Raw genomic sequence first — 24,993 nt, 5'->3', positions numbered from 1 at the left:
CCATCGTGCGAGAGTAAGGTTCTAGGGATCACTACGGGGTCTTTATAATGGCTAACAAGTAAACAGTTACATTTACTTTAGTTGCAGGTCCTGCCCTATTGTACTCTATTTAAGGCACTGTTCCATGCTTCCTAATTCAACGGTTGAAGGCGGGTTTTGGCATAAAAGACAGAAATGTTTTTAGTATTTACCATTAAATAATTTTTTATGTGAAGGCAATGGAGTTGAGGACGAGAAAATGATAAAATAAATAATAAATACTCTATAGTTCATCATATTTTCATTTAGAAAGTTGATGAATTTATTTTTATTTCTATACATAGCATTTTAAGTAAATTTAATTATTTTATTTAGTTTAATATAATAATTATATTTATTGTTCAATTTAACAGGTAGAATATTCCAATAAAAGACTTCAATTTAGAATTTAAATTAACAATTATTAAAGCCAAAAATATATTTATAAGTATTGATGTTTCCTTCCAAGTTAAGATTACGCACACTTTCTCAAGATCATAATCAAGTATATTATTGAAATATTTTAATTCGTATTAGTTAACCGTTATGTTTTGGGTTAATCGTTTTGAAGCTACGATTTCTTTTATTCTTTCAATTATGAAGGCTTAAAAGTTTTTATAGTTTTATCGTCATTAAAAGTAAATTAACCGAAGAGAAGTCATTTATGTTGTTTTGAATAGCGTAAATAATTAAGTGTAGCCTACCTGCAAATATCGCAACTGTAGCGCTGCCGGTGAATCTCCTATCACCTCTGAGGCCTCTCTTAGCGCACGAGAAGCTTTCTGCTCTCCTTCGGCTGCGATTACCTGCAGAACAAATGCCAGGACACAGTTAGTGTGATGGCAGTTACGATGGCATTTCCTATTCGTGCTTAAAAGGAACGATATTATCTCCCCCGATATACACTCCCTCAAAAGTTATAAGTCACACATATAACACAAGACATATTCTTAGGACTCCAATAACCGTCACTATGTTTTCGTGTCTATTTATACGATCCTCTATACAGATTATTCCTGGACTTACCAATAAAACATACTTGGAAAAGACTAGTCATACAGTATATGATGCCTTTAGATGCAGCGTGACCAAAAGTAACGTCGCCCTTCTAAAGCATAGCTACTATCTTCTACGAGAGAGTATTGACGTAGCTAGACTTATTTCATTACTCTGAATATCTTGCTCTATGATTAAAAAATGTATTTGCGTCATTTTAAAATCTTGCACAAATGTTTTAATTTACAGTTTAAAGAATTAGCACTAAATTTATACCAATTTCCCAAAATTTTTCATTACTGCTGTCACAGTAATAAGTATATACATTATTTTGTACTTAGGGTCTAATAATTTTGGCAAGCCTTCTAGTGTGACGACGTTAATTAAAGCGGCTGTCAAGTGATTAGTTTCACTTTTAACTGTCCGCATCTTCACTGATATAGATATTTCAAATTTAAATTTTCTGAACAATCACCAGGAGATCGGAATAGCTTCCATTGACCATTTTTTAAAAGGATACGTTTGTATAACTGAACGATGGAAAATGTCCGGGAAACACTTGTTTCCTCCACAATCCTTCCATCGTCAAAAACAAATTTCAAACAAAGGATATGCCTTTGATGTACATTTTACTCAATGAGAAATAGCTTGCAAAGCCGCGAGTAATTGCTTTTTGTATTCTCAATAAATTTGTATGAGATCAGATTCCGTTATATGCCCCCAACGCTTAAACTTTTTTCAATGCACGATGTAGTTGAGTAACAGAACTAACATTACATCAGTCAACAAGCATTTCCAGATATTGCGATCGGTTTTGTTGTCGCTGTTATCTTATCTTTCTCGAGAATCCCGATTACAGCAGGCCGCGCGGTATCACATGATTATTTAAGTTTTTTGCACAGTACATAATTGCCTTTCCATTACAATTCAATTTAAATTCCTGATCAGCCCCTCTAGAATTTGATATTTTACTGATAGGTACTATCTCGAGGGATGTTTTACTTTCGTTGACATCAGCGCGGGCTTCGGCAGCACCTTCGGTGGCCGGAGGCAATTGCATTTTGGCTGGCTGAGTGTGATCAAGATTGAAAACAAGTTTTGTGTGTATTTTTCAATAAAGAGTTTAGTTTTTGTTTGGTAATGTTTGTTTTTGTTGAATTTTTGTGTTTGGAGAAATGTAGGGATGTGGTCGATATAATACGTAACTACCCTTTTTTTCTTAGCTGGTAACCAATTGTAATTCATTATAATAATCCGTAAATGAAAAATTAGCGTTGGGGCATAATGTTAGTTCTGTTACTCAACTACATCGTTTTATAACGTTCTAAGTTCATTGAAAAAAGTTTAAGCGTTGGGGGCATATAAAGGAATCTGACCTATGTATGATAATAACTGGATTGTTTCCAGCTTTATTAATTAATTTTTATTTCTTACATATGAACTCGAAACATTACAGTCCATGTTTGTTGATGATTTAACCATTCTTTACGTCTATAAAGTATAGTTTCATACTTTACCTTATGAGCTTTATTTTCATTAGAATAAGGGATGCGCATGAGCATGCGCTAATGCACAACAGTGAGACTATATCGTCTCCTAACTATATCTCAATAAGTGGTGATAAGTTGAAGTGTTAATGTAAAGCTAGTGACTTTGTAATTATTTAATGTGACAGTTATCAATTTATTCAATTTTAAATGCGTCGGACGTACATGTGAGTAAGGCACAGAACTTTATTTTCCTAACCTAATTCTGACTAACCGCCAAGCACAAGTCAGAAGGTTACATACACGTGCCTACTCACTCGCTAGTCTCGAGCGACACAAGTATTAGTACCTACGACCTACGATCAAGTTGAGCGTAGCTCAGTGGCAGCGTCGTGGACTGAAGTTCCGCCGGGCCGCTGATCGATTCACACTCCCGGCGTTATCTTTTTGTGTCCAAGAATATTATTTTATTTCATTATAATAACAGTAGTTTCATTCATTTCTCACAGATAGTGCTGCTATTGCTAATCGTGATATTCAAGACTGGCCTTTCAATCTTGCCTGTATTTTAATTCTGCAAGTCTTTTTCTATGTGACTTTTTTTAACTGTTTTATGTGACTTTTAAACTAGTTTTAGCATTTTAACTTATTCCATTTTATCCTTAGTTTTAATTATTTATTTATTTATTCATTTATTCACCAGTGCAAATTAATTATTAAGAGAATTTAACCAAACATTATTATTGTTGTAAAACAAAATGACTCTATCGATTGAACAGACGAAGAATGGCAAACGTCTACTCCTCTACAACAATCATAAATATAAAGAGAGTCATGTTTTGAAGAACGGGGACAGAGCTTGGCGATGTTTGGGGGGGAAGGAAGTGTGGAGCTAAGGTGAGGACCAACGCTAATGCTACGCAAGTGGTGACGTCCAGCGGCAAGCACCTAGGGTCCCACCCTGTCACCATGAGAACGCTCTCCTTCTCGCCTACTCCTACCCGGCCTGCCGCATCTCCCGCGACACTCGCTTGCGCATCGACCCCTGCTGCTTCGTTGGCACAGTCTGCCGTGACGCCCGCGTCGTTGAACAAAACCGAACCTTCCACGCGTGCAGCCTGCGTGCCGACTCGGGTTTGTCGCGATGACGCCTCCTGCCGTGTCACCCCGCGACGTCCGTAGGCACCTCGACTCCACTCGGATCACTTGACGCTGCACAGTCCGTGCCAGCAACGGAGGCTGCCGACTTGGTTGCTGAAAACCAAATGCTTAAAGACCATCTACTGCAGCTCAATGATAAACATAAACGTGTATTGGACCACTCTATCGAGTCGGATACACGTCTAATGCAATACACAGATCAGGTTTTCGTGGCAAATACGTCGAGAGTGGATTCATACGTGCGCGCTTCCGTAGCGGACTGCGGCGTGCAGTGTGACCCACCTCATCGCGCTTCCGCGGCTGACTGCGGCGTGCAGTGTGACCTGCCGGCCAACTGCAGGGACCAGTGGTGCCCCGAAACCAAGGACCTCGTGGGCTAGCCTCAGGATCACAATTGAGGTTCTTGAGGCGGAAATTCGATGTTTGAGGGGGAAGAAGATGGAGAAATGGCGGGTGTGACAGAGGGCAGCCGCCCGACTGGACAGTGGTAAACCACAGCCGAAAACACCTTCCAGTCAAAACGGGAGATAGGTATCAGGCTTTGGCTGGCTCACAACAGTCGAAACGTCAACTAAAACCCTCTGTCATACCCAACACTCCTCAGTGGCGAGCAGAAGAAGGAAAAAACGACCAGGAAGAAGAAAACCTAGAACTCCACTGCCTTTTTCTTCAATTCTCATCGAGGGCGACAGCCATACCCGTGACTTAGCTGATCTTGTGAGGCGAAAAATCACTCGGGTGACCAAAGTAAAGGGCGTCTGTAAGTCAGGGGGTAAAACTGCTGGAGGCGGTAGCCGACGACTCGCCTGCGCCCGGGAGCTGCTGCGTCATCATAGCAGGGACAAACGACGTCGCCTCTGGCCAGCAATACAACATCTACAAGCATCTCGAGCAGCGTATCACGAGAAAGCTGAGAACCGCCAGCGTTGTCGTCTCCACCCTGCCCCATAGACACGATCTGCCAGCCACTCACCTAAATCCATCAAGAGACCGCTCTCATCAACAACTATATTGAAGAGCTGTGCGAGAGGCATCATGGGGCAGTGGTGATGGACTTCAATCGCATCGGCAGAGGTGCTTTCACACAACAACACGGCATGCACCTGCGGTCTGGTAGTAAGCACCTGCTGGCGGAGCTGATGGTGGATAGTCTGCGGAGGATGAACCCCTCTGTCCTCAGAGCGCCATCATACCAACCGCCTGCAGCCAGCGCTACTGAGACGCCGTCAACCGGACCTCAGAAGACTGCATCTGCGCCACCACTCTCCACCCACCCTGCCACCTTGACAGCCGCAGCCCAGCCCCACGTCTTGCCCTTCGACTCATTCGTGGAGGCGGTTAAAAGCGGCCTGCCAAACTCGTCTCCGGTGAAAAGTCCACAAAAAAAACTGTCCATCCTCAAGTCTTGTGCAAATAACATAAATTATTTATCAGAACTAGGGAATCACAAATCAATCAATCACAAAAACCAAATTCACAAAATTCAACCCTTGTTTTTTCAGTGGTGCACCAGAATGCGCAGTCTGCCACAAATAAAATAGACGAGCTGACACTCATGGCAGAAGAGCTTGCACCCCGACATATTCGTTGTTTCTGAAGATGGCTTCACGGCTGACACTGTCGCTATGTTCAGAATCAACAATTACGAATTGGCTAACTCTTTTCACCGAACAAATTTCAAAGGGGGTGGTGAGGCAATATTTGTCAATCCTCAATTGAATTTCCAGCCCTTCAGGGTGGATTATAGCTGTGATGTTAACTTTGAAGTGGCTGGAATAAAAATTGATCAAAATTCCGTTGGAAAAATTGTAGTAATTGGCTTATACAGATCCCCAAATGGGTGCAGCACAACCTTTTTTGAAAACCTTGAAATCCTCCTAAATTTGTTCAGTTTAAAATCATTGAAGTTCATTATCGTTGGTGACTTCAATATCGACGCGATGGATCGCACCAACCCCCTGACCCAGCGGTTTCGCGATATTCTTGCTTCTTTTCGGTTTAAACTGGTCCGTGAACACTCACCAACAAGAGTGACCGCCACATCGAGCACAGCCATCGACAACGTCATCACAAATGTTCCTGATGTTTCGGTCTCTGTAATGGACGCGGCCATCTCTGACCACTTCGCGCAGGAAGCCATTTTCACAATATCCAAACAAAAATCTGAACCTCCCGCCATGAAAACAAAACGAGATTTAAAAGCTGCAAATGTAAATCTTTTCAAAAATATCTCGAGAAAGAATCATGGTCTTTCTTGGATTCTTTTGACCGAGTAGAGGACGCCTTCAACGCGTTTATTGGCAAAGTAATTTTCATTTAAACATCACTTGCCCGTTCAAAAATTTTCAAAAGAGCGTATCAAAGAGGGCAAGAATACCTGGATTACCCCAGGATATTCTTGAACTAAGAGAAAGGCTCATGTTTTACCATTCGATATATGTCAAGACTGAAAATGAAGAGTTCAAAAACTTTTTTTTCGCAATTACAAACAAAAATTATCGAAAAGAAATAAAGAAAGCCAAGGCACGAGACGTCGAAGACCAATTACAACAATCAGAAAACTTTTCAAAAAGCGCGTGGAACATCATTAATAGCAGCAAAATCAACCACAAGTTTCCAAATTCTCGGTTCCGACACTAAAAACAATAAATGACACAATTGACGATCCCTTTAAAGTGGCAAGTGAATTTAACACATTTTTCTCGACCGTAGCTGAACCAGATAACTCGTTTATCTTGGACAGCTCTCGCGAAGAGCCATTGACGGGACCGGTCTCATCTATGGTTCTTTTTCCTATAGGTAAGGCTGAGGTGGCCCGTATCGTGCAAGATCTGAGACCAAAAAAGTCTTGCGACATCAACGGATGTCTGTATGGTCAATCAAAAGGTGCTTCAAGCACTTTTTTGACACCAATCCACAAAATTGATTAATCTCTCTTTTGCACAAGGCGTTTTCCCTCTGCATTGAAAACAGCCAAAGTCATTCCAATTTTCAAGAAAGACGATTCCTTGCATCTCAAGCAATTATCGTCCGATTTCCATCCTCCCTGTTTTCAGCAAAATTTTTTGAAAAAGCATTTCTCAAACAATTCGAAAAATTTTTGAACCGTTACGAAATTCTTTGTCCCGAACAATTCGAGTTCAGGAAAAACAAATCGACAATCGATGCTGTAACGGATCTCATTCACAATGTTGTCGATGGCCTGGAAAGGAGAGAACATGTGCTAAGCATATTCCTCGACCTTTCCAAAGCTTTTGACTGTGTGCATCATGCAAAACTGATGCACCAGTTGTGGGGACAAGTGGTATTCGGGGTCTGCCGCACGACTGGCTCTCGTCTTATCTTCAGGATAGAGAGCAGTGCGTACAGATCGCGAATGCCATGTCAAGCAAAGTGAAAATGCCCTATGGTGTCCCTCAGGGATCAATATTAGGGCCAGTCCTTTTCATAATTTACGTCAATAGGTTGACGTCAATCAATCCAGAATGGAAAGGTGACTCAATACGCTGACGACACGACTCTCTGCATCAGATCAAAATCAAAACACGATCTCGAAGTGAAGGCATTTATTGAGTTGAAATTCATGCATCGAGCATTTCTCAAAACTCAATCTGAAAACAAACAGCTCGAAATCAAACGTCATGAATTTTTTGCCTCCGGCAGCAACAAGACCAAGAACTACGGCCTGCAGTGATGGTGGACGATGTTCTTCTTGATGAAGCTGAATCCATTAAGTTCCTTGGAATGCACCTTGACCGAGGACTGACATGGACGATCACATTGAAAAGGTTTGCTCCAAGGTTGCCTCGGGCATTTTTGTCCTGCGCAATCTTGCAAAATTTTGTTCTTTGGATGTATTGAAAACGGCATATTTTGGCCTGATACATCCACATTTGACTTACGGCTTGAGACTGTGGGGCAGCTGTTCTAAGTACAAATTCGAAAAGAGTATTTAGAACTCAAAAGAAAGCTGTCAGAATTCTTTCAAAATTGAACCCCAGAGAGTCGTGTAAAGATTTCCTTTAGGGAGCTTGGATTGCTGACTTTACCCTGCCTCTATATTTCTCGATGTCGCCCTGTACTGTAGACTCAAATGTGAGTTGCTGCAGGGTAGGGATGTCCATCAGTACGAGACTAGAGGCAGGGACAACTTTAGAATCGACCAACACAGAACAATTGCTTTTGAACACTTGCCGTCACAATTTGGTGTCAGAATAATCAATAGGGCTCCCTGAAGTTATCAAACAACTCGATGATCCAAAAAAATTTCAAAGCTCGTCTAAAACACTCCTGGTATCAAAGGCATTTTATTCTGTTGATGAGTTCATGATGGGCCGCTGGGATGAAAATTTTGAAAATTAAGAGCAACGAGAAAAATCCCTGGTTCTGATTATTGCCTTTCATTAAATAATAATTTTAGTTGACAAATCATCAAATAACTGATGTATTTTTTGTACCATTACTGACGCTTGCAATGCAATTGTTGTAAATTGTTTTTATGCAATAAAGGAATATTATTATTATTATTATTATTATTTATATTATTATATTAATGTTCTGTTCAGTTCGGGGCACAAACGACGACGTCCAGAACTTTTGAGGTCGACTGTTGAACTGTTTCTTGAAACTTTTTGATGAGGTCTGCGAACTGTTGATTCATTCGGTGCTTCATTACGTCCTAGAGTACCGCGAAGTGGCCTAACAGTAGCCGCATAAATTAATAATAGTAGCCGTTTTCACTATTAATACTCGTTGCGCACAAGTAAACTTCTCCATGGTTAGACACAGAATGCATTAATCAGAGAAATATCAACTGCGTCAACAATCGGGATGTAGCCAGAAATAGAATCAAGGTCAAACATTGTTGCCAACCGATAAAATGAAATTGACCGGTCTTTTCAAAACCGGCGCTCTTTTTGAATCACCCATTATTAGGAAACGTGCTTGTAAATTTGGAAACGTTCTTCTCGTAACTCATGGCGCATGCACAGGTTATCCGGTTGAATCCAGCTGGAATCACTTGTGGTTGGATCTTGGGGACCATGAGGTTAGATACGGTCATATCAAGTGCTTATGTAGGTCAATGCAATGTATCATGTGTTCCCGGGAGTGTACGTTGATCATAATATCCAGATTACAGGCATTAGAATCGGTCTATATTCCTAATCTGACAGTGCTTTAGATATACTGTCGTGACCATTCGACTGTATAGTAATTTGTGTAAGTAGGAATTCAAATATTAGGGACTCCAATTCCTAAATAAAAATTTTTTGGTTTAAAATTTAATTTTGTATTTTATTCAGGATGTATATAAGACTTACTCCAATTAAGCTTAAAATTAGATATTGCGTGTTGGACAAGTGATAGAAATGTGTACCAAGAAGCCAAGTTAGTATTATTTTATTAAAATATACAAGGACATGATCGCTCAGCGGTCACCCGTCCAAGCAGCAGTCTCGAGGTTGTACAAGCAAACGGTTGATTCTCAAAGCATTCACTTTCACATTTTCCTCTTAATTACCACTGCATACAACAGAAAGTTAATTTATTCGACCTTTACACGGATTTCAAGAAGCAATTTCACAAGTAGGGGGCTGTTTTTTATGTCACTTGGCTATTGTATTTATTTTCGATTAGAAGTATTTCAGAATTGAATTTAGCAAACTACCTTTCTAATTTATGAGGAAGCAAAACTACTTCTATTGTGCATTGCCGTCTCTACTCATCCAAGCGCTGAACGAGACACAGAGGATATCCTGGACATCGCAATAAAAAACTTAAGTTGAAAAGAGTTTTCATTATCATTATTATCAAACTTAGTAGGTAGTTAAATAGCCTATTTTTCTTACTTTGGCTCTAGCCTCTCGAGCAGCCTCCGCCTCTGCCGCCATTGCTCTCTGCAGCTGCACAGGCAAGCGGACATCTTTGCTGCAAAATAATTTACCCGCTGGCATTACTCACACTTCAATCATACCTTAACACTGTACTTACAAGAGTAAAATTGTAAAGGTAGATTTACTATTGTCTCGTTCATAACTCGTTTATACTTACATTTCAACTCGTTCTACTTTGATTCCCCATGCCTCTGTTGCGTCGTCTAATGATGTCTAAACAAAAACAAAATAATTATATAAATGTTACATTTGAAAGAATTTCAACTTAAAATAATTAAATTATGTATCAGACGCACACAATATGTCATACTGAATTTGTTTACCGAAACGCTCAACGAATCTGTAAAGGTTTAAAGAGATTTATGAACAAGACATTGTTAATATGTTGATTTGATTTCGCAACGTCAGGACCACTTGTGTTTACAAAGACAGAAACCTCTTTGTATTGCTCTGCCCAGAGCTGTTTACTAATACTGACATCAAACTGTTTGTCGTGGTTGAACAATTTTGTATTAAGAGTAAATGGAGATATTATTTCATTTATATTTATAACTTATTTATTTATTTTGTATTACTAAAATACATAAGTGGCAATAAACCCATAAAGAAATGAAAAAATATATGAAATATACAAATACAGATTAAAAATGTTAAGAGATCAAACTTAAAATTATATTTATACAAAATTAAATACATTGAACGAAATAGAGCACAACCTAAAGTAAAAACATCTTTTCTTCTTATTCTTTGTTGCTGATGCTAAAAATTAGTTGTTGAAAAATAGAAGTACTCGTATTTTCAGGTTAAACTTTGACACACTATGGTCCACCTCAGATTACGAGTGGTGTCTACGGTCAAAGGAAACTTTCATAAAATACAATTTACTTTCACTAAACTAAACGTATAATTAAAAACTATGAATAATCACAAGCTCATGGAAAAAATATAAATACAACAAATAGCATAAAACGCTAATTAATCAAGCTCATTACTGTACTGCATGATGCTTCAATATAGCTCAGTGTATCAATTACCCAGCACGTTTTCGACATGTTTTGTTTTTGTAAGACAGAATGAAGTTCTAGTGTGTAACAGCACTGTACTGCATGATGCTTCAATATAGCTCAGTGTATCAATTACCCAGCACGTTTTCGACATGTTTTTGTTTTTGTAAGACAGAATGAAGTTCTAGTGTGTAACAGCACTGTACTGCATGATGCTTCAATATAGCTCAGTGTATCAATTACCCAGCACGTTTTCGACATGTTTTGTTTTTGTAAGACAGAATGAAGTTCTAGTGTGTAACAGCACTGTACTGCATGATGCTTCAATATAGCTCAGTGTATCAATTACCCAGCACGTTTTCGACATGTTTTGTTTTTGTAAGACAGAATGAAGTTCTAGTGTGTAACAGCACTGTACTGCATGATGCTTCAATATAGCTCAGTGTATCAATTACCCAGCACGTTTTTCGACATGTTTTGTTTTTGTAAGACAGAATGAAGTTCTAGTGTGTAACAGCACTGTACTGCATGATGCTTCAATATAGCTCAGTGTATCAATTACCCAGCACGTTTTCGACATGTTTTGTTTTTGTAAGACAGAATGAAGTTCTAGTGTGTAACAGCACTGTACTGCATGATGCTTCAATATAGCTCAGTGTATCAATTACCCAGCACGTTTTCGACATGTTTTGTTTTTGTAAGACAGAATGAAGTTCTAGTGTGTAACAGCACTGTACTGCAAGATGCTTCAATATAGCTCAGTGTATCAATTACCCAGCACGTTTTCGACATGTTTTGTTTTTTGTAAGACAGAATGAAGTTCTAGTGTGTAACAGCACTGTACTGCAAGATGCTTCAATATAGCTCAGTGTATCAATTACCCAGCACGTTTTCGACATGTTTTGTTTTTGTAAGACAGAATGAAGTTCTAGTGTGTAACAGCACTGTACTGCAAGATGCTTCAATATAGCTCAGTGTATCAATTACCCAGCACGTTTTCGACATGTTTTGTTTTTGTAAGACAGAATGAAGTTCTAGTGTGTAACAGCACTGTACTGCAAGATGCTTCAATATAGCTCAGTGTATCAATTACCCAGCACGTTTTCGACATGTTTTGTTTTTGTAAGACAGAATGAAGTTCTAGACAAGTAGACTAGTAGTTAATGTTGTAGTGTATAACATGACTGACCTGCATGGTGTTGGAGATAGCCTCGCGATCGCTGAGTATCTCATGTAGAGGCCGGGTGCCCAGCACATTCCGTAGTGTGGTCTGAGCCAACAGGCGGGTCGAGTGATGGGCGTTGGCCACATTGGCCACAGATATGGTAGCGTTGGACACTCTGTAGTACACCACGGCGTCCACTGACACAGTGACGCTGTCTTTGGTCAACACCTAGCAAACACTGAGTGTTAGTACAGTTTCTATTCTAAAACAAATATTTATACCGCTACATAGTGGTTTATCACTTATAACACTTTACTAAGGAACGTGATATCTGTATTCATAAAGAAATGTTTGGAAATAATCACACACAAAATTAATTATTGTTCCAATATGCAATGCAGTTCAATCCGTCAGCATTACAAACTAAGAAAAACTTGAGCAGTTTAAGTTGAATATTCTAGTTATATATATTTTAGAATATTCAAATAGAAAACATAACTTGATAACATAATAACAAAACTTTTAACAGGAAGCCTTCACCCATAACTATTATACCCATTCTTTAGCGAATGGACTTATAAAATTTTAGTAAACATAATGGAAGTATATAAAAAACAGATTAATCAAAAACCAAGAAGTAGAATTTAAACGAACGCGAACTTGGACTACGAACTACTTCATACCATTCTACAGATTCATTTCTAAACTTATATGAATTTAACTGACCAGGAGCACTGAGTTGTACAGAGATTAACACAACGATTGTTATCACTTCAATCAAATATATTATAAAAACAATATCCTAACTTATCGATAAATTCAGATTCTAAAATCATACCACCCTAGAATAGAATGTGATATTTCTTGGGAGTATTTTTTCGCAGAAAAATTTTTAATTAAAATAAATGTCACCCAACTTTAGTAAAATAATTTTAATATATACACTTTAACTTACTCCAGTTTTCGTATAATATTTTTCAACTGAAGATGGTTTTCCACAGTAAGGAGAACATTTTTCAAAATTTCGATTGTGATTGTCGAGACGCAGTTGGAACTGGAAAGCCTCTGGATAGCCATCGCTTTTACTTTGTTCTCAACAGTTTCTGTGTACTTAGTAACCATGCCAATTCTTTATTTTTGTTGTTAATTAATTAAATCTGTTATTACTTTTTTCTTGAGTTGATGCTATGTTCGTATTGAACCTGTGAGAATTTAAAGGGCTTAAATGTACATGTCTGAACCAGAAAATTTAACTGTAACACATTATATTTACAAAGAAAAAATGGGTGAGACCATTTCAAAGAAATTCTGGATCTAGTTAAAGAGCATACATATATAACTTCAGAGGAATTATACCAAAGTTGGCATAGTGCAAATATTTCATAGATGACGGTTTAAAAATAATTCTTAATTTTTTGTAACTCTCTTACGTCTTATTTATCTAGAAGCTATATACAGGGTTGGTGAAAAGTCCCGGGACGGCTTAATATTTTTTAACTGTTACAGATGGAGGGAGCTATACAAGTTGGTACACTGTTTTTAGGCATAAAACAATATTTCACTACAGTTTCAATGAGCCGCTACCACTTCAGGGGCATAGGTTGATATGTATATCAAATTAACGGTCTTTTTTAGTAGATTTCAAAGCCGCAAATCCGACTTTAAACGGACAACCGAGCCCAAAATGGAAGCATATCACCTAAGCTTTTATTTAAGATTTTCTTCTGACTCCTTGTGGGCCGTCCCACTGAAGTGGTAGCGGCTCATTGAAATTGCAGTAAAATATTGTTTTATGCCTAAAAACAGTGTACCAACTTGTATAGCTCCCTCCATCTGTAACAGTTAAAAAATATTAAGCCGTCCCGGGACTTTTCACCAACCCTGTGTAACTTCTTTGTATTAATTATAAAATCTATTGCTATTCATTCTTATATTTATAGTTAACTGGTTTCTCTATAGTGCGTTTATATTGTTATTGCATTCTACTTTTTAATTTATGTGTCTATTTACATAAAACAACATGTTAGGATTACTAATATTCTGCTACCTAAAGTCGGTACATGACTAATGTCGCAGAGAAGGTGTTAATCTCAAAATATGTCATACAATATATTTTCCAAAAGGTAAATATGAAACATTAGCCAACTAATTGTAACTTCTTAATTGTTCTTAAAAAGCTGTTGCAAATAATTTTAAAAAGCCATTTTCAAAAACTATATATTAACAAAACAACTTAACATACATAACAACATATTCTTTAAAAAATTTATACAAGTTATAGAGGCTTTCTTTTCATTTTTCGTTAAATATACAAACTGTGTTGCTGTTAATTCTCTAATAATAATGAAAATGCTGTTCCTTAATCATATGCTGCTTACTTTTCTCATATATGCTTAGAATGAACAGAATATTTCATGTTGTTGTTTTTTTTCCAGAATATACTCAAAAGTCCTAATTATAATTATATTTCTCTACCTGTATAAGTATATTTATAAGAAACTGGAGATAAAATAATATTAAATTATTACTTATCTAAAATTCTTGTAAAGATGTGTGAAGTGCTGCAATATGACATAATTAGCATTGTTCTAATGGATTAAACTCTCCTGTAATATTCATTTGTATGTTTTAATAAGATAAAACAAAACCAAATTCACTCAATCTCAGCTTAATAAATTTACCATTTTCAAATTACATTTCTATAAATTAAATTATTCATCTATAATACATTTTAATATGTAAAATCTTTGATACTTACTTTTGGGTGCACACTAAAGGGTACGACATAAAATATTAAAAAATAATTCCATACCATGCATGCGAGGATAACATTACAAATGTATATGAAATGCAAAATTAAATTTGACACTTACGCTCTGAATATAATTCCTACTGCGTTAAGTACATACGCCCTCAGTTTGTACTTTTTATCCATTGAACATTAATTTTTCTTATTGTGTTAATAAAATTACTTCCTCATGAAAACAAAGGTTTGAAATTGTATTTTAACTATGTATGCACACTGTTAAATCCCTTCATAAACAGATAGAAATACTGTGTGGAATATGTTTAATATTTAAACATACTTCAGCGGACCATGTTTAATGTTTTGCGGTATCACTAAGCCCCCGATATGGAATATCATGATTTGAGCTTATAAGATACATACATTTTTAGGTTTAATATGTAATTAGGGTATCAGTGAGTTAACGGCCAGAGTAGCTAATCAAAATTTTAACATTATTAACGTATTCTGCTAATCCTACTACACTAAAATTTATATGGTTTTAGGGCAAATCACAAATAAGTATATTTTTCATAATTTAAGTGGAAATGACATGTTCTGGTTATATATGTGTACTGTACTTCTTGATAGCTATGAATTTCAACGTTATCTACGCATAACAGCTTATATGCTTGGTCTGTGGTCAGTAGTCAGACCAACAACTGTCCAGTAAAGTAGCCTTCACTTCCTCATGGATAACAATGGTGTCTATTACTCGTTAACTAATTACGAGTTAACTTTAATACCGTCAATTAGTTTTATAGGTATTTACGTGTTTCGTTGTGAATTACGTAGGCAGTTAAAGTATTAGATTATTTTATTCCTTTTAATTATTCATCTTGTTTTTCAGAGTGAGAACATGAGGTTATCGTGTAATCTTGTGTTACTTTAGATCGATAAAAGATATGTTTATGTGATCCAAAGTTATGAGGTGGACTGTAAGTAGATTGTACTTACATACAAAATTAGGAAGTTATGGTTATTTAAGGTTTGCTTATTTATTTAAATTATGTTTATTGTTACGTTATTTATTCATTTGTAGAAAGTTTAGTTAAAAGTGATTGCATTATTTTCAAATTTATTTTTATCCACTATATTAGCGAGATAAAACATCGTTTAGGTTCTATTACAATCGTCCTCCTAATCAAAACTGTATAAGGTTTTAGGGGATGAAAAAAATTAATGAATTTTATAATATTATAAGTCGAACTAATTTTCTTGCAAGGTAGCACAAAGTTATAATTAGGGAATTTACTTTTTTTGCTTTGTTTAACTGCGTTTCCTAGCTGGCAGTAATAGCCGGAGGTATTCGTGGTCAGACCATCCTATACTTTGATCTTGTAGTGGCATGTACTACCTAGAATAAATGAGTATGACCTTCTACTCTCAGAAAGTCTATATTAACATAAACTTCTTTTATTTGGGTTAAATTCCCCTAATTTCATCGTATTTTTTATTTTACGTATCTGAAGATGTCGTAACGGCTGTCGTCAGCAGCAATCCATACCAGGTTGATTTACGATCACGAAAAAAGAAGTTCACATCACACTCATTTCAGATGTAGAACAAGGAAATATTACTCCGCGTGGGAGAAGTAGTACCACTTTTAATGCTCTATAACTTCGTTATTTGGTATTGTTACCACTTGAAAGTTTGTATTGTTTTCGTCAGGAGGACGATAGCAATAGCTTAATAACGCGAAAATCGTACTTTGCAACTCAGGCCAAGGCGTGATGATAATTTCACATTTACCTTATTGGGATGTTATAAACTATTTTAGCGAACAACCTTAGCTCACGTATTTTAAATACTAATTCTTATCACGTTGTATAATTTTATCATGCCAAACTATCACCATATATATTTCTACTTGAGTTTTAGAATATAAATCTAATTTATGAATTAAATTTTTCGTTAGCCATGCCTTCTACCGTTCTTTAAAAAACTTTCTGGAAATGACTTTTATAACTGATTGCAATCAATCTGAGATATAGATACGTGATTTTCGTTCACGCCGACTACAATATGATCTAAAGTCATTAATCCTTCTTAGTATATCCTAACAAATTATTGATGAGCGGTGTGTTCCCGCAGAGATGGAAAATGAGTGTTATTCATCCATTGCCAAAAGTAACGTCCCCTAAAAGTGTCCAACAACTGAGACCCATCTCGATTTTACCAGCAATATCAAAGATTATGGAAAAGATAGTAACACGTCAAATAGCACAGTATATGAACGAAGTAAACATATTGCCAAAAACACAATCTGGATTTAGAAAAAATCATAGCACATGCACTGCCCTGGTAAGTCTGTTCAGTGACTTAATTGATGCGAAAGATAAAGGGATGTGTAGTTCACTAGTGATACTGGACTACTCACAAGCATTTGATTCCCTTAACCATGAACTTTTGTACGCTAAGATGCATTTTTATGGCTTTGGCAAAAATTCAATCGAGTGGGTAAAATCATACCTAGTAGACAGAAGTCAGGTTACAAAGATGGGAAGTGAGACGTCAACTTCACTTGTCAAAAGGCGAGGTGTTCCTCAAGGAAGTTGTCTTGGACCTATATTGTTCAACTTATATACGTCTGACTTCCCAAGTTGTGTTCAAAGCTGTGCAGCTCACCTGTACGCAGATGATTGTCAGTTGCGCTTGTCATACGAGCCTGGCTCCATTGATGAGGCTATTGAGAAAATAAATTCCGACCTAGTGAACATCAACACTTGGTCGGTTAACAATGGCCTTAAACTCAATATAGGTAAGTGCATTGTCCTTCATCTTGCCCCACACAATCTGCTGCAGGCCCTTGGTCAGAGAGGAGTGAGAGTAAGGCTCAGTGGGGAGAGCCTGTCTGTCTCTGAGTCAGTCAAGACTCTCGGAGTTGTGCTTGACAGTAAGCTCACCTTTTCTGATCATGTCACTCATGCTATCCAGCGTGCCCTTGGTAGGCTGAGGGGTCTTTACAGATTTAGAAGTCTGCTGCCAGAATCCGCTAAGCTCCGGCTTATGAGTTCTCTTGTTCTGTCTGTATTTTATTACTGCTATCCTGCATACGGCAATAGTATCTCTAGGGGAGACATAGATCGGATTCAAAGACTGCAAAACTCTGCAGTTCGATTCATTTTCAATTTGAGGCGCTTTGATCATGTGTCACCCTTCCGAGATGCTGTCAGTTTGTCCCCCATGGAAAATGTATGCAGGATCCTGACATGTGGCATGATCCACAAGGTGCTTGCGCTGGGTGAGCCGCGGTACCTGATCGAGAAACTCCAATTACGGGAGGAGGTCTCTCAACGCAGTGTCCGCCATGGTGACCTGCTTCACTTTCCCAGAGTCAAGCATGAGTTTGGGAGGAGGAGCTTTTCTTACTTTGGCCCAAAGTTGTACAATGACCTCCCCCAGAACCTTAAACAGACTTCTGTTACTGTTTTTAAAAGTAAACTAAGAAAAATGATTGTACAGTAATTTATTTGTCTTGTTTGGGTGTTTTCTTTAGTCTATAGGTTTTAGTTTTTATTTTTATTTCCCAGTATTGTAAATAGTGTAAGATATGACAAGATTTGTTCTGTAAAGCAGTTGTTATACTGAGAAACGCTTGCAATAAAGGCATTTTTATTTATTATTTATTTATTCCTCACACCAAATGAATGATAATTTTGTTTGGTGAACTACTAAATTTCTACCTAAATTTTTATTACAATATCCTTGCTAAGCATCTTTATCCTATCCTAATTTCAATAGTATTATAGCAAATTACTGCTAAATTCTTTACAACCAACAATTGAAATTTGGCTATGATTTCTTGTAGGGCGTAATCATAAATACCTTGCGTAACTCCTGACAAAATTAATTTTAGTTATTATACCCTTGATAAAGTAAATCTTGTATAATATAATATACAGGTTGTTCAGAAAAGGACGTCACAAACTTGTTATGTCTAAAAAAGTAGAACTAAACTTACTTAGGTAACTTAAATATTTTAATAACAAATATTACACTTTTATTATTTCCAAAGTTCCGTTTAGGAGATCTATAATGTTATGAATCAACCTAATTAATTATACTCTCAGATTTATTCCAACATCAAAAAAATATACGAATAATGTAGACTTAAATAATGACACGAACACATAGAGAAAATAATATTTTAAAACAACTTTAACGTGTGTTAAGAGACCTACGACTCTGGCATGCTTCATTGTTACATGTTATTACGAGAGTTAAGAACCACAATAACACATTGTCTTTACTATCTAATAAACAAATCCGAAATAAATACTACGAACATATATAAAGGTACCTTCTGTGAGTATAAGCTAACGGCTTTGATCTTATTAACTTATTTAATAAACGCAATGATCAATTTCCATTCATGCTGCCTATCATGCACATGCACAAAAGAGGGGATCTTATAATTGAATACAAACATGAAAGTGTTATTGTAATGAAAACCGATAATTAAAAGGAACGAGAAAACAGTATACTAATAAACATTTTGAAGGTCTAATGGCTGGTTTCTGACTTATGTAAGATTAATGTACAGGAATGGTTTAATTATTCATATTTAAGAAAGGTGTATTTAAATATTTTGAATGCATAAAAAGATAATTTATCAATGTTTCATGACTGTTTTGACTACAGATGTGTGGTGAGACATGGACGACACACACGTGCTGTTGCGGGTAAGATGATGATGCGGGGAGTAAGCTTACCTCCTGCGGGGGCACATCGTACGTACGCGTGCGCAGGTCGACTCTGGCATAGTTGTCGATGCATGGGAGGATAAAAAATATCCCTGCACATAAAACCAGTTTGTTTTAGGATTGGATTTAGTACATTATAAAGTTAATAGGGTCGGTATCATTACGCTTCAAATTGGGGAGTGTATTAATGGTTTTGTTTACCATCAAACTGTTATTTAGAATTTTAATATTTAGGTATGTGTATCACAAACCTTGTTCTCTTTGATCAAACCCATATAACGAATATATTTACATTATATCGTGTAACGTCGTATTTGTTAAAAAAAGTATAATATTATTTACGCAGCCAAAACGTGCATTGATAAATGTCAACATTTAATACTTCTTACTTAAATTAAACTTTAAACAGCGTTATATTTTTTTTGCTTTGGATTGTTTATTTATGTCTTTTATTTTCATATAGGTCGTTTAATTACACTATTCAGTTCTTATTAATACACATTTGAATGGTACTTAATTATTTCCATTCTTCCAGCACAACAAAATGAAAGACGTGTCATATTGTATCCTGAAATGTCAGATAGAAATGATAAGCAGGATAAATTCACGTAATGAGTTCCGGGAAATGACTGTCTGTATTCAATTATATCGCTACAACTCCTACGTTGCTATGGGGGTTGCTACGGGGCGATGGGCGGGGGGTGCAGGGTGGAGTCAGTACTTGCCTCTTGCGGAGGTATGTCGAACACAGCGGTTCGAATGTCGATCTTGGCATACTGGTCTATACAGGGGAGGATGAACATAATACCTGCGGCAGAGCTTACACTGCACATGGCTGACTTACAATGTCAGTATTCTATCATAGTGAATGGATTAGATAAAAGGCATTGTCATACTAATTCGTAATAAATCTACTAAATGGTATGTCATTTGATTATTCTTATACAATAAACAATATATTAAATTTACAATTTTTTATTTGTATTAATAATAAATAATGTACAATAGGTATTTTGCAAGTATAATTTATATTTTCTTAATAAGAACCTAATAAATATTTAAGTTGCTGTAAACATATAATGCGTACTGGACGAATCATCCAGCATGTTTCAATTTCCTGTGTGTAATTGCCAAAGTGTGTTTCCTTAGTTTTCTTTTAGAATTGTATGTCTGATTCGTAAACGTAAGCTAATGACTTCACAGCACGAAAAGTTAACAGCTGAGAAAAACATAAGATGTAGCAAAACTAAAATTACACTGGACTTTTTTAACCACTACGGTTTTCTTATACGAGAGATAATTGAAAGTAACTTTTTGCTTGTGTGAGCCGAAAATCAGTAAAGATTTAAGAACTTTTAATGACAAGCTTATAAACTGGAATCACATTTTATTCAGTTGAAAAACATTGTACATTATTTATGTGCGTGTTTTAAAATAAATTATTTTGATAATTATTTAAGCTCCACGAAGTAAACACGTCGTTTATCGGTGTATTTCTTTCGTCTCATTCTCTTTTCCTACCGATATTTCGATAAGTAAAAACATTCTTCCAGAAACAGTCTGCGGGTTGATGAGACCTACCTTTATTCATCCGCTATCAGTATGTTCACGAGTATACCCGGTTATCCGTATGTGTAATAGTATACCCGATTATTCGTATGTGTACGAGTATAACCGGTTAATCGTATGTGTAAGAGTATTCCCGGCTATACGTATGTTTACTAGTATATCCGGTTATCCGTCTGTGTACGAGTATACCCGGCTATCCGTATGTGTACGAGTATACCCGGCTATTCGTATATGTACGGGTATTCCCGGCTATCCGTATATGTACGAGTATACCCGGTTATCCGTCTGTGTACGAGTATACCCGGCTATCCGTATTTGTTCAAGTATACCCGGCTATTCGTATGTGGAAGATTGTTCCCGGCTATACGTATGTTTACTAGTATACCCGGTTATCCGTCTGTGTACGAGTATACCCGGCTATCCGTATGTGTACAAGTATACCCGGCTATTCGTATGTGTACGAGTATACCCGGTTATTCGTATGTGGAAGATTATTCCCGGCTATACGTATGTTTACTAGTATACCCGGTTATCCGTCTGTGTACGAGTATACCCGGTTATCCGTATGTGTGCGAGTATACCCGGCTATTCCGTATGTGTTCAAGTATACCCGGCTATTCGTATGTGTACGAGTATACCCGGTTATTCGTATGTGGAAGATTATTCCCGGCTATACGTATGTTTACTAGTATACCCGTTATCCGTCTGTGTACGAGTATACCCGGCTATCCGTATGTGTACGAGTATACCCGGCTATTCGTATGTGTACGGGTATACCCGGTTGTTCATATGTGTACGAGTATACCCGGTTATTCGTATGTGGAAGATTATTCCCGCTATACGTATGTGTACTAGTATACCCGGATGTCCATATGTGTACGAGTATACCCCGCTATCCGTATGTGTACGAGTATACCCGGCTATTCGTATATGTACGAGTATTCCCGGCTATCCGTATATGTACGAGTATACCCGGTTATCCGTATATGTACGATTATACCCGGTTATCCGTATTAGTACAAGTATACCCGGCTGTCCATATGTGTACGAGTATACCCGGCTATTCGTATATGTACAGATATTCACGGCTATCCGTATATGTACGAGTATACCCGGTTATCCGTATATGTACAAGTATACCCGGCTGTCCATATGTGTACGAGTATTCCTGGCTATTCGTCTGTGTACGAGTAATCACAACTATCTGTATATGTACGAGTATTCCCGGCTATCCGTATATGTACGAGTATACCCAGCTATCCATCTGTGTACGAGTATTCCCGGCTATCCGTATGTGTACGAGTATACCCGGTTATCCGTATTAGTACAAGTATACCCGGCTGTCCATATGTGTACGAGTATACCCGGCTATCCGTATGTGTACGAGTATACCCGGCTGTCCATATGTGTACGAGTATTCCTGGCTATCCGTCTGTGTACGAGTAATCCCGGCTATCCGTATATGTACGAGTATTCCCGGCTATCCGTATATGTACGAGTATACCCGGCTATTCGTATGTGTACGAGTATTCCCGGCTATCCGTATATGTACGAGCATACCCGGTTATCCGTATTAGTACAAGTATACTCGGCTGTCCATATGTGTACGAGTATTCCCGGCTATCCGTATGTGTACGAGTTTACCCGGCCATCTTTATGTGTACTAGTTCCTTGGATATCCCTTCGTTAAGTGAGGTTATTTTTCGCTTGATACTATTCCCTTTTTTACGTTACTATATTTTTGCCTATAATTTTAACTAAGTCCTCCTCCAAACATTTCTATGCAGTAAATTACAAAGTGTTTTTCTGTAGAAGTAAAGTATTGCAAATAAACTAGTAATAAATATTTATCTTATAATATAACTTTGCAAAACTTTAAATTAAAGTAGGGAAATCTGTATTTCAAATTGTGTTAGCTTGGAAAAACAACATAAAACTATTTACGGAAAATTTGCATAGATTCTGGCTTCTGCCCATACATCCTCTTAATAAGAAAAGTTATTAAATATTCCTTTTATTCTATGTACGCTTGTAATGAAATACGTGAGGCTTAATAAAACTGACAATCAAATGCAAAACGTTTATGCATAGTTTAAATAGACATATATCTACACCAGTTTATTAAACATCAAATATTTGAGTGTAGTGTTTTACCTAAATAAAAATAATATTATAAGAACAAACGTTTAACTGCCCGTTAAATCCTTAGTTTTCTTTGATTTTCGACAAATATGTCCATTTAAGTGAGAAATAGCGCGTAATCAATTATTGTTTATGTACATAAAATATTGACCTTGTGACAATCTTTTATTTGTAACTAGCAAATATCGAGTAGTAGTATATTCTATTTGAAAAATAATTAAGATAAAAAATGTATTTTTATCCATGTTTTGTAAAACGTTTTTTCCAATCGTATGCAGACGTACTGACAATGGTGTGAATATTAAGTTTTCCTTATTTTTATGGTAAGTAAAAAATACAGCAGCATGGCCTTTCCAAAATCTCAAAAACCAGAGATTGCCATATTAAAACTTTTCGCTGTATTCAATCGGTATTCCAGTGAACAAAGGAACAGTTGTAAGAAAGCAAAATTGAAGTAATTTAAGTTACAGGGAGAAGGGAACTGGAATGCTGCCAAGGGCAGTCAAGTTCAACTTTACGTTTCCCGCCCTTAATTTGTGTTGACGATTTATCTCAGGCTCATGAACAATGTAATGGGTAGAACTAAGCCTAGTAATACTAATGGAACTGTGTCTTTCAGAAGCGTCGTTACCACACTGGAGTGTTTCAGACTATTTTATTGTAAGATGTTTTCTAACATATATTATTATTATACCGATGTTTTGTTTTCTAATAAAATATTGCTACTCTAATATATCACGCACAAAATGTAAAAAACTCTCTGGACCCGCTACGTTTCTATCATTCGTTGTTATTTAATTTCTGAAAATATCTTGTAAACATTTGGTATTATTGTGATGATGGTATAAAATATATTATATACACAATCTATTGATGTCAGAATGTACGGTATGCGTGTAGATCCTATCCTAGATACATATCAAGTAAATATAAACATTCTCACATATGATCAAAAAGCTGCTTATGGAAGGGTCATAATTTCAAAAATATTAAGCCACACATACTGCTTGTGATGTTGAAATTTTTGTTCAATGTTTGCTTTAGCCCATATTTCATAGGTAACCGACTTTCTTGAAAGCTTCTGGTGGAATTCTTATATTTCTGTATTGCTTTCAACTCAAACCGTCTAATGTAAAAGTGTAACAATTAAAGTCTTTGCGGGTGCCACAATTTCCATTTGAATTTTACCTATTTTCATTCTTTTCAGACTATTTAGAGAAAGAAACTTTATAATGTGTGGAGGGTATCCGGTAGTATTTTATAAACTTAACTGCACGCGTAAAGAAATACACGCCGAACGGAATAATTAATTTGGATTCGATTCTGTGTTGTATCTGGATTTGTGCAATGTCCTGCAAGAGTCATCATAGTATTTTGCTTTAGGTTCCAAAAGTCATGTTTTACATTTTTGTACATTTATAATCTACTACTGCACTAAAACTACGTGTAAATTATCCTATTTCCCAAGTTTTCATTTGTCCTGCTTGGGTGTGTACGAAATAGTTTCTTTTAAAATTGTTTTTGCAAACTTTTTATTGCGTAAAGTTGTAGCATTGTACTAATACTATGACTATACTTATTTTAAAATTTGCTCTCCGGTAACTTTTTTCAGTTTAAATAGTGGACTTTTTGGGTGAACCAAATTTTTTGCATCTCTCAGACGTGGCCTCCAGATTCCAGGAGTCGAGTCTGTAAGTCGGCTGTGTTAGGTTTCAGGCGCTGTAGTAGGCGAAGGTGAGTTGGAGCTAACTCGACATTCGCAGTGAATCAATACTTCGCGTGATAATGTTTTATTGAACTAAGTTTTGTTAATTAGAGTTAATGTAAGTTACTTAACACTTTTTGAAGTGAAAAAAAACATTAATTTTAAATTTTTATAGATTTGTTATTATAAATGAAAAGTAACATTGTACACTTCCCAGATTGTCTGCGGGAGCCTTTATTTGAATGGACCTTTCTTCTGGTTGAAGAATGTTTGAATTGCCTAACCGCTCTCCAACAAATGACTTTTTCAGCTGGGAACTCGCTCCATACAGTAAATTAATAAGTAACTCTACTCTATTCTG

The 24,993-nt window shown here is 36.6% G+C and overlaps 1 protein-coding gene across 1 annotated transcript in view; it reads right to left on the bottom strand.

Moving 5' to 3' along the window:
* The window catches only part of LOC124353264 (band 7 protein AGAP004871), a 40,065-nt gene that overhangs the window by 4,255 nt on the left and 10,817 nt on the right, over positions 1–24,993 (bottom strand). Inside the window, exons 6-10 of the mRNA XM_046803197.1 lie at positions 19,226–19,308; positions 11,750–11,953; positions 9,714–9,769; positions 9,512–9,590; positions 723–824 (exon numbers count right to left, since the gene is read on the bottom strand). Of these exons, the coding sequence (XP_046659153.1) occupies positions 723–824; positions 9,512–9,590; positions 9,714–9,769; positions 11,750–11,953; positions 19,226–19,308 (524 nt within the window). The remainder of the gene's footprint in view (positions 1–722; positions 825–9,511; positions 9,591–9,713; positions 9,770–11,749; positions 11,954–19,225; positions 19,309–24,993) is intronic.

This window comes from Homalodisca vitripennis, chromosome 1 (genome assembly GCF_021130785.1).
Source record: "Homalodisca vitripennis isolate AUS2020 chromosome 1, UT_GWSS_2.1, whole genome shotgun sequence".
Taxonomy (NCBI): domain Eukaryota; kingdom Metazoa; phylum Arthropoda; class Insecta; order Hemiptera; family Cicadellidae; genus Homalodisca; species Homalodisca vitripennis.
This window is presented reverse-complemented; position numbering and strand designations above follow the sequence as displayed.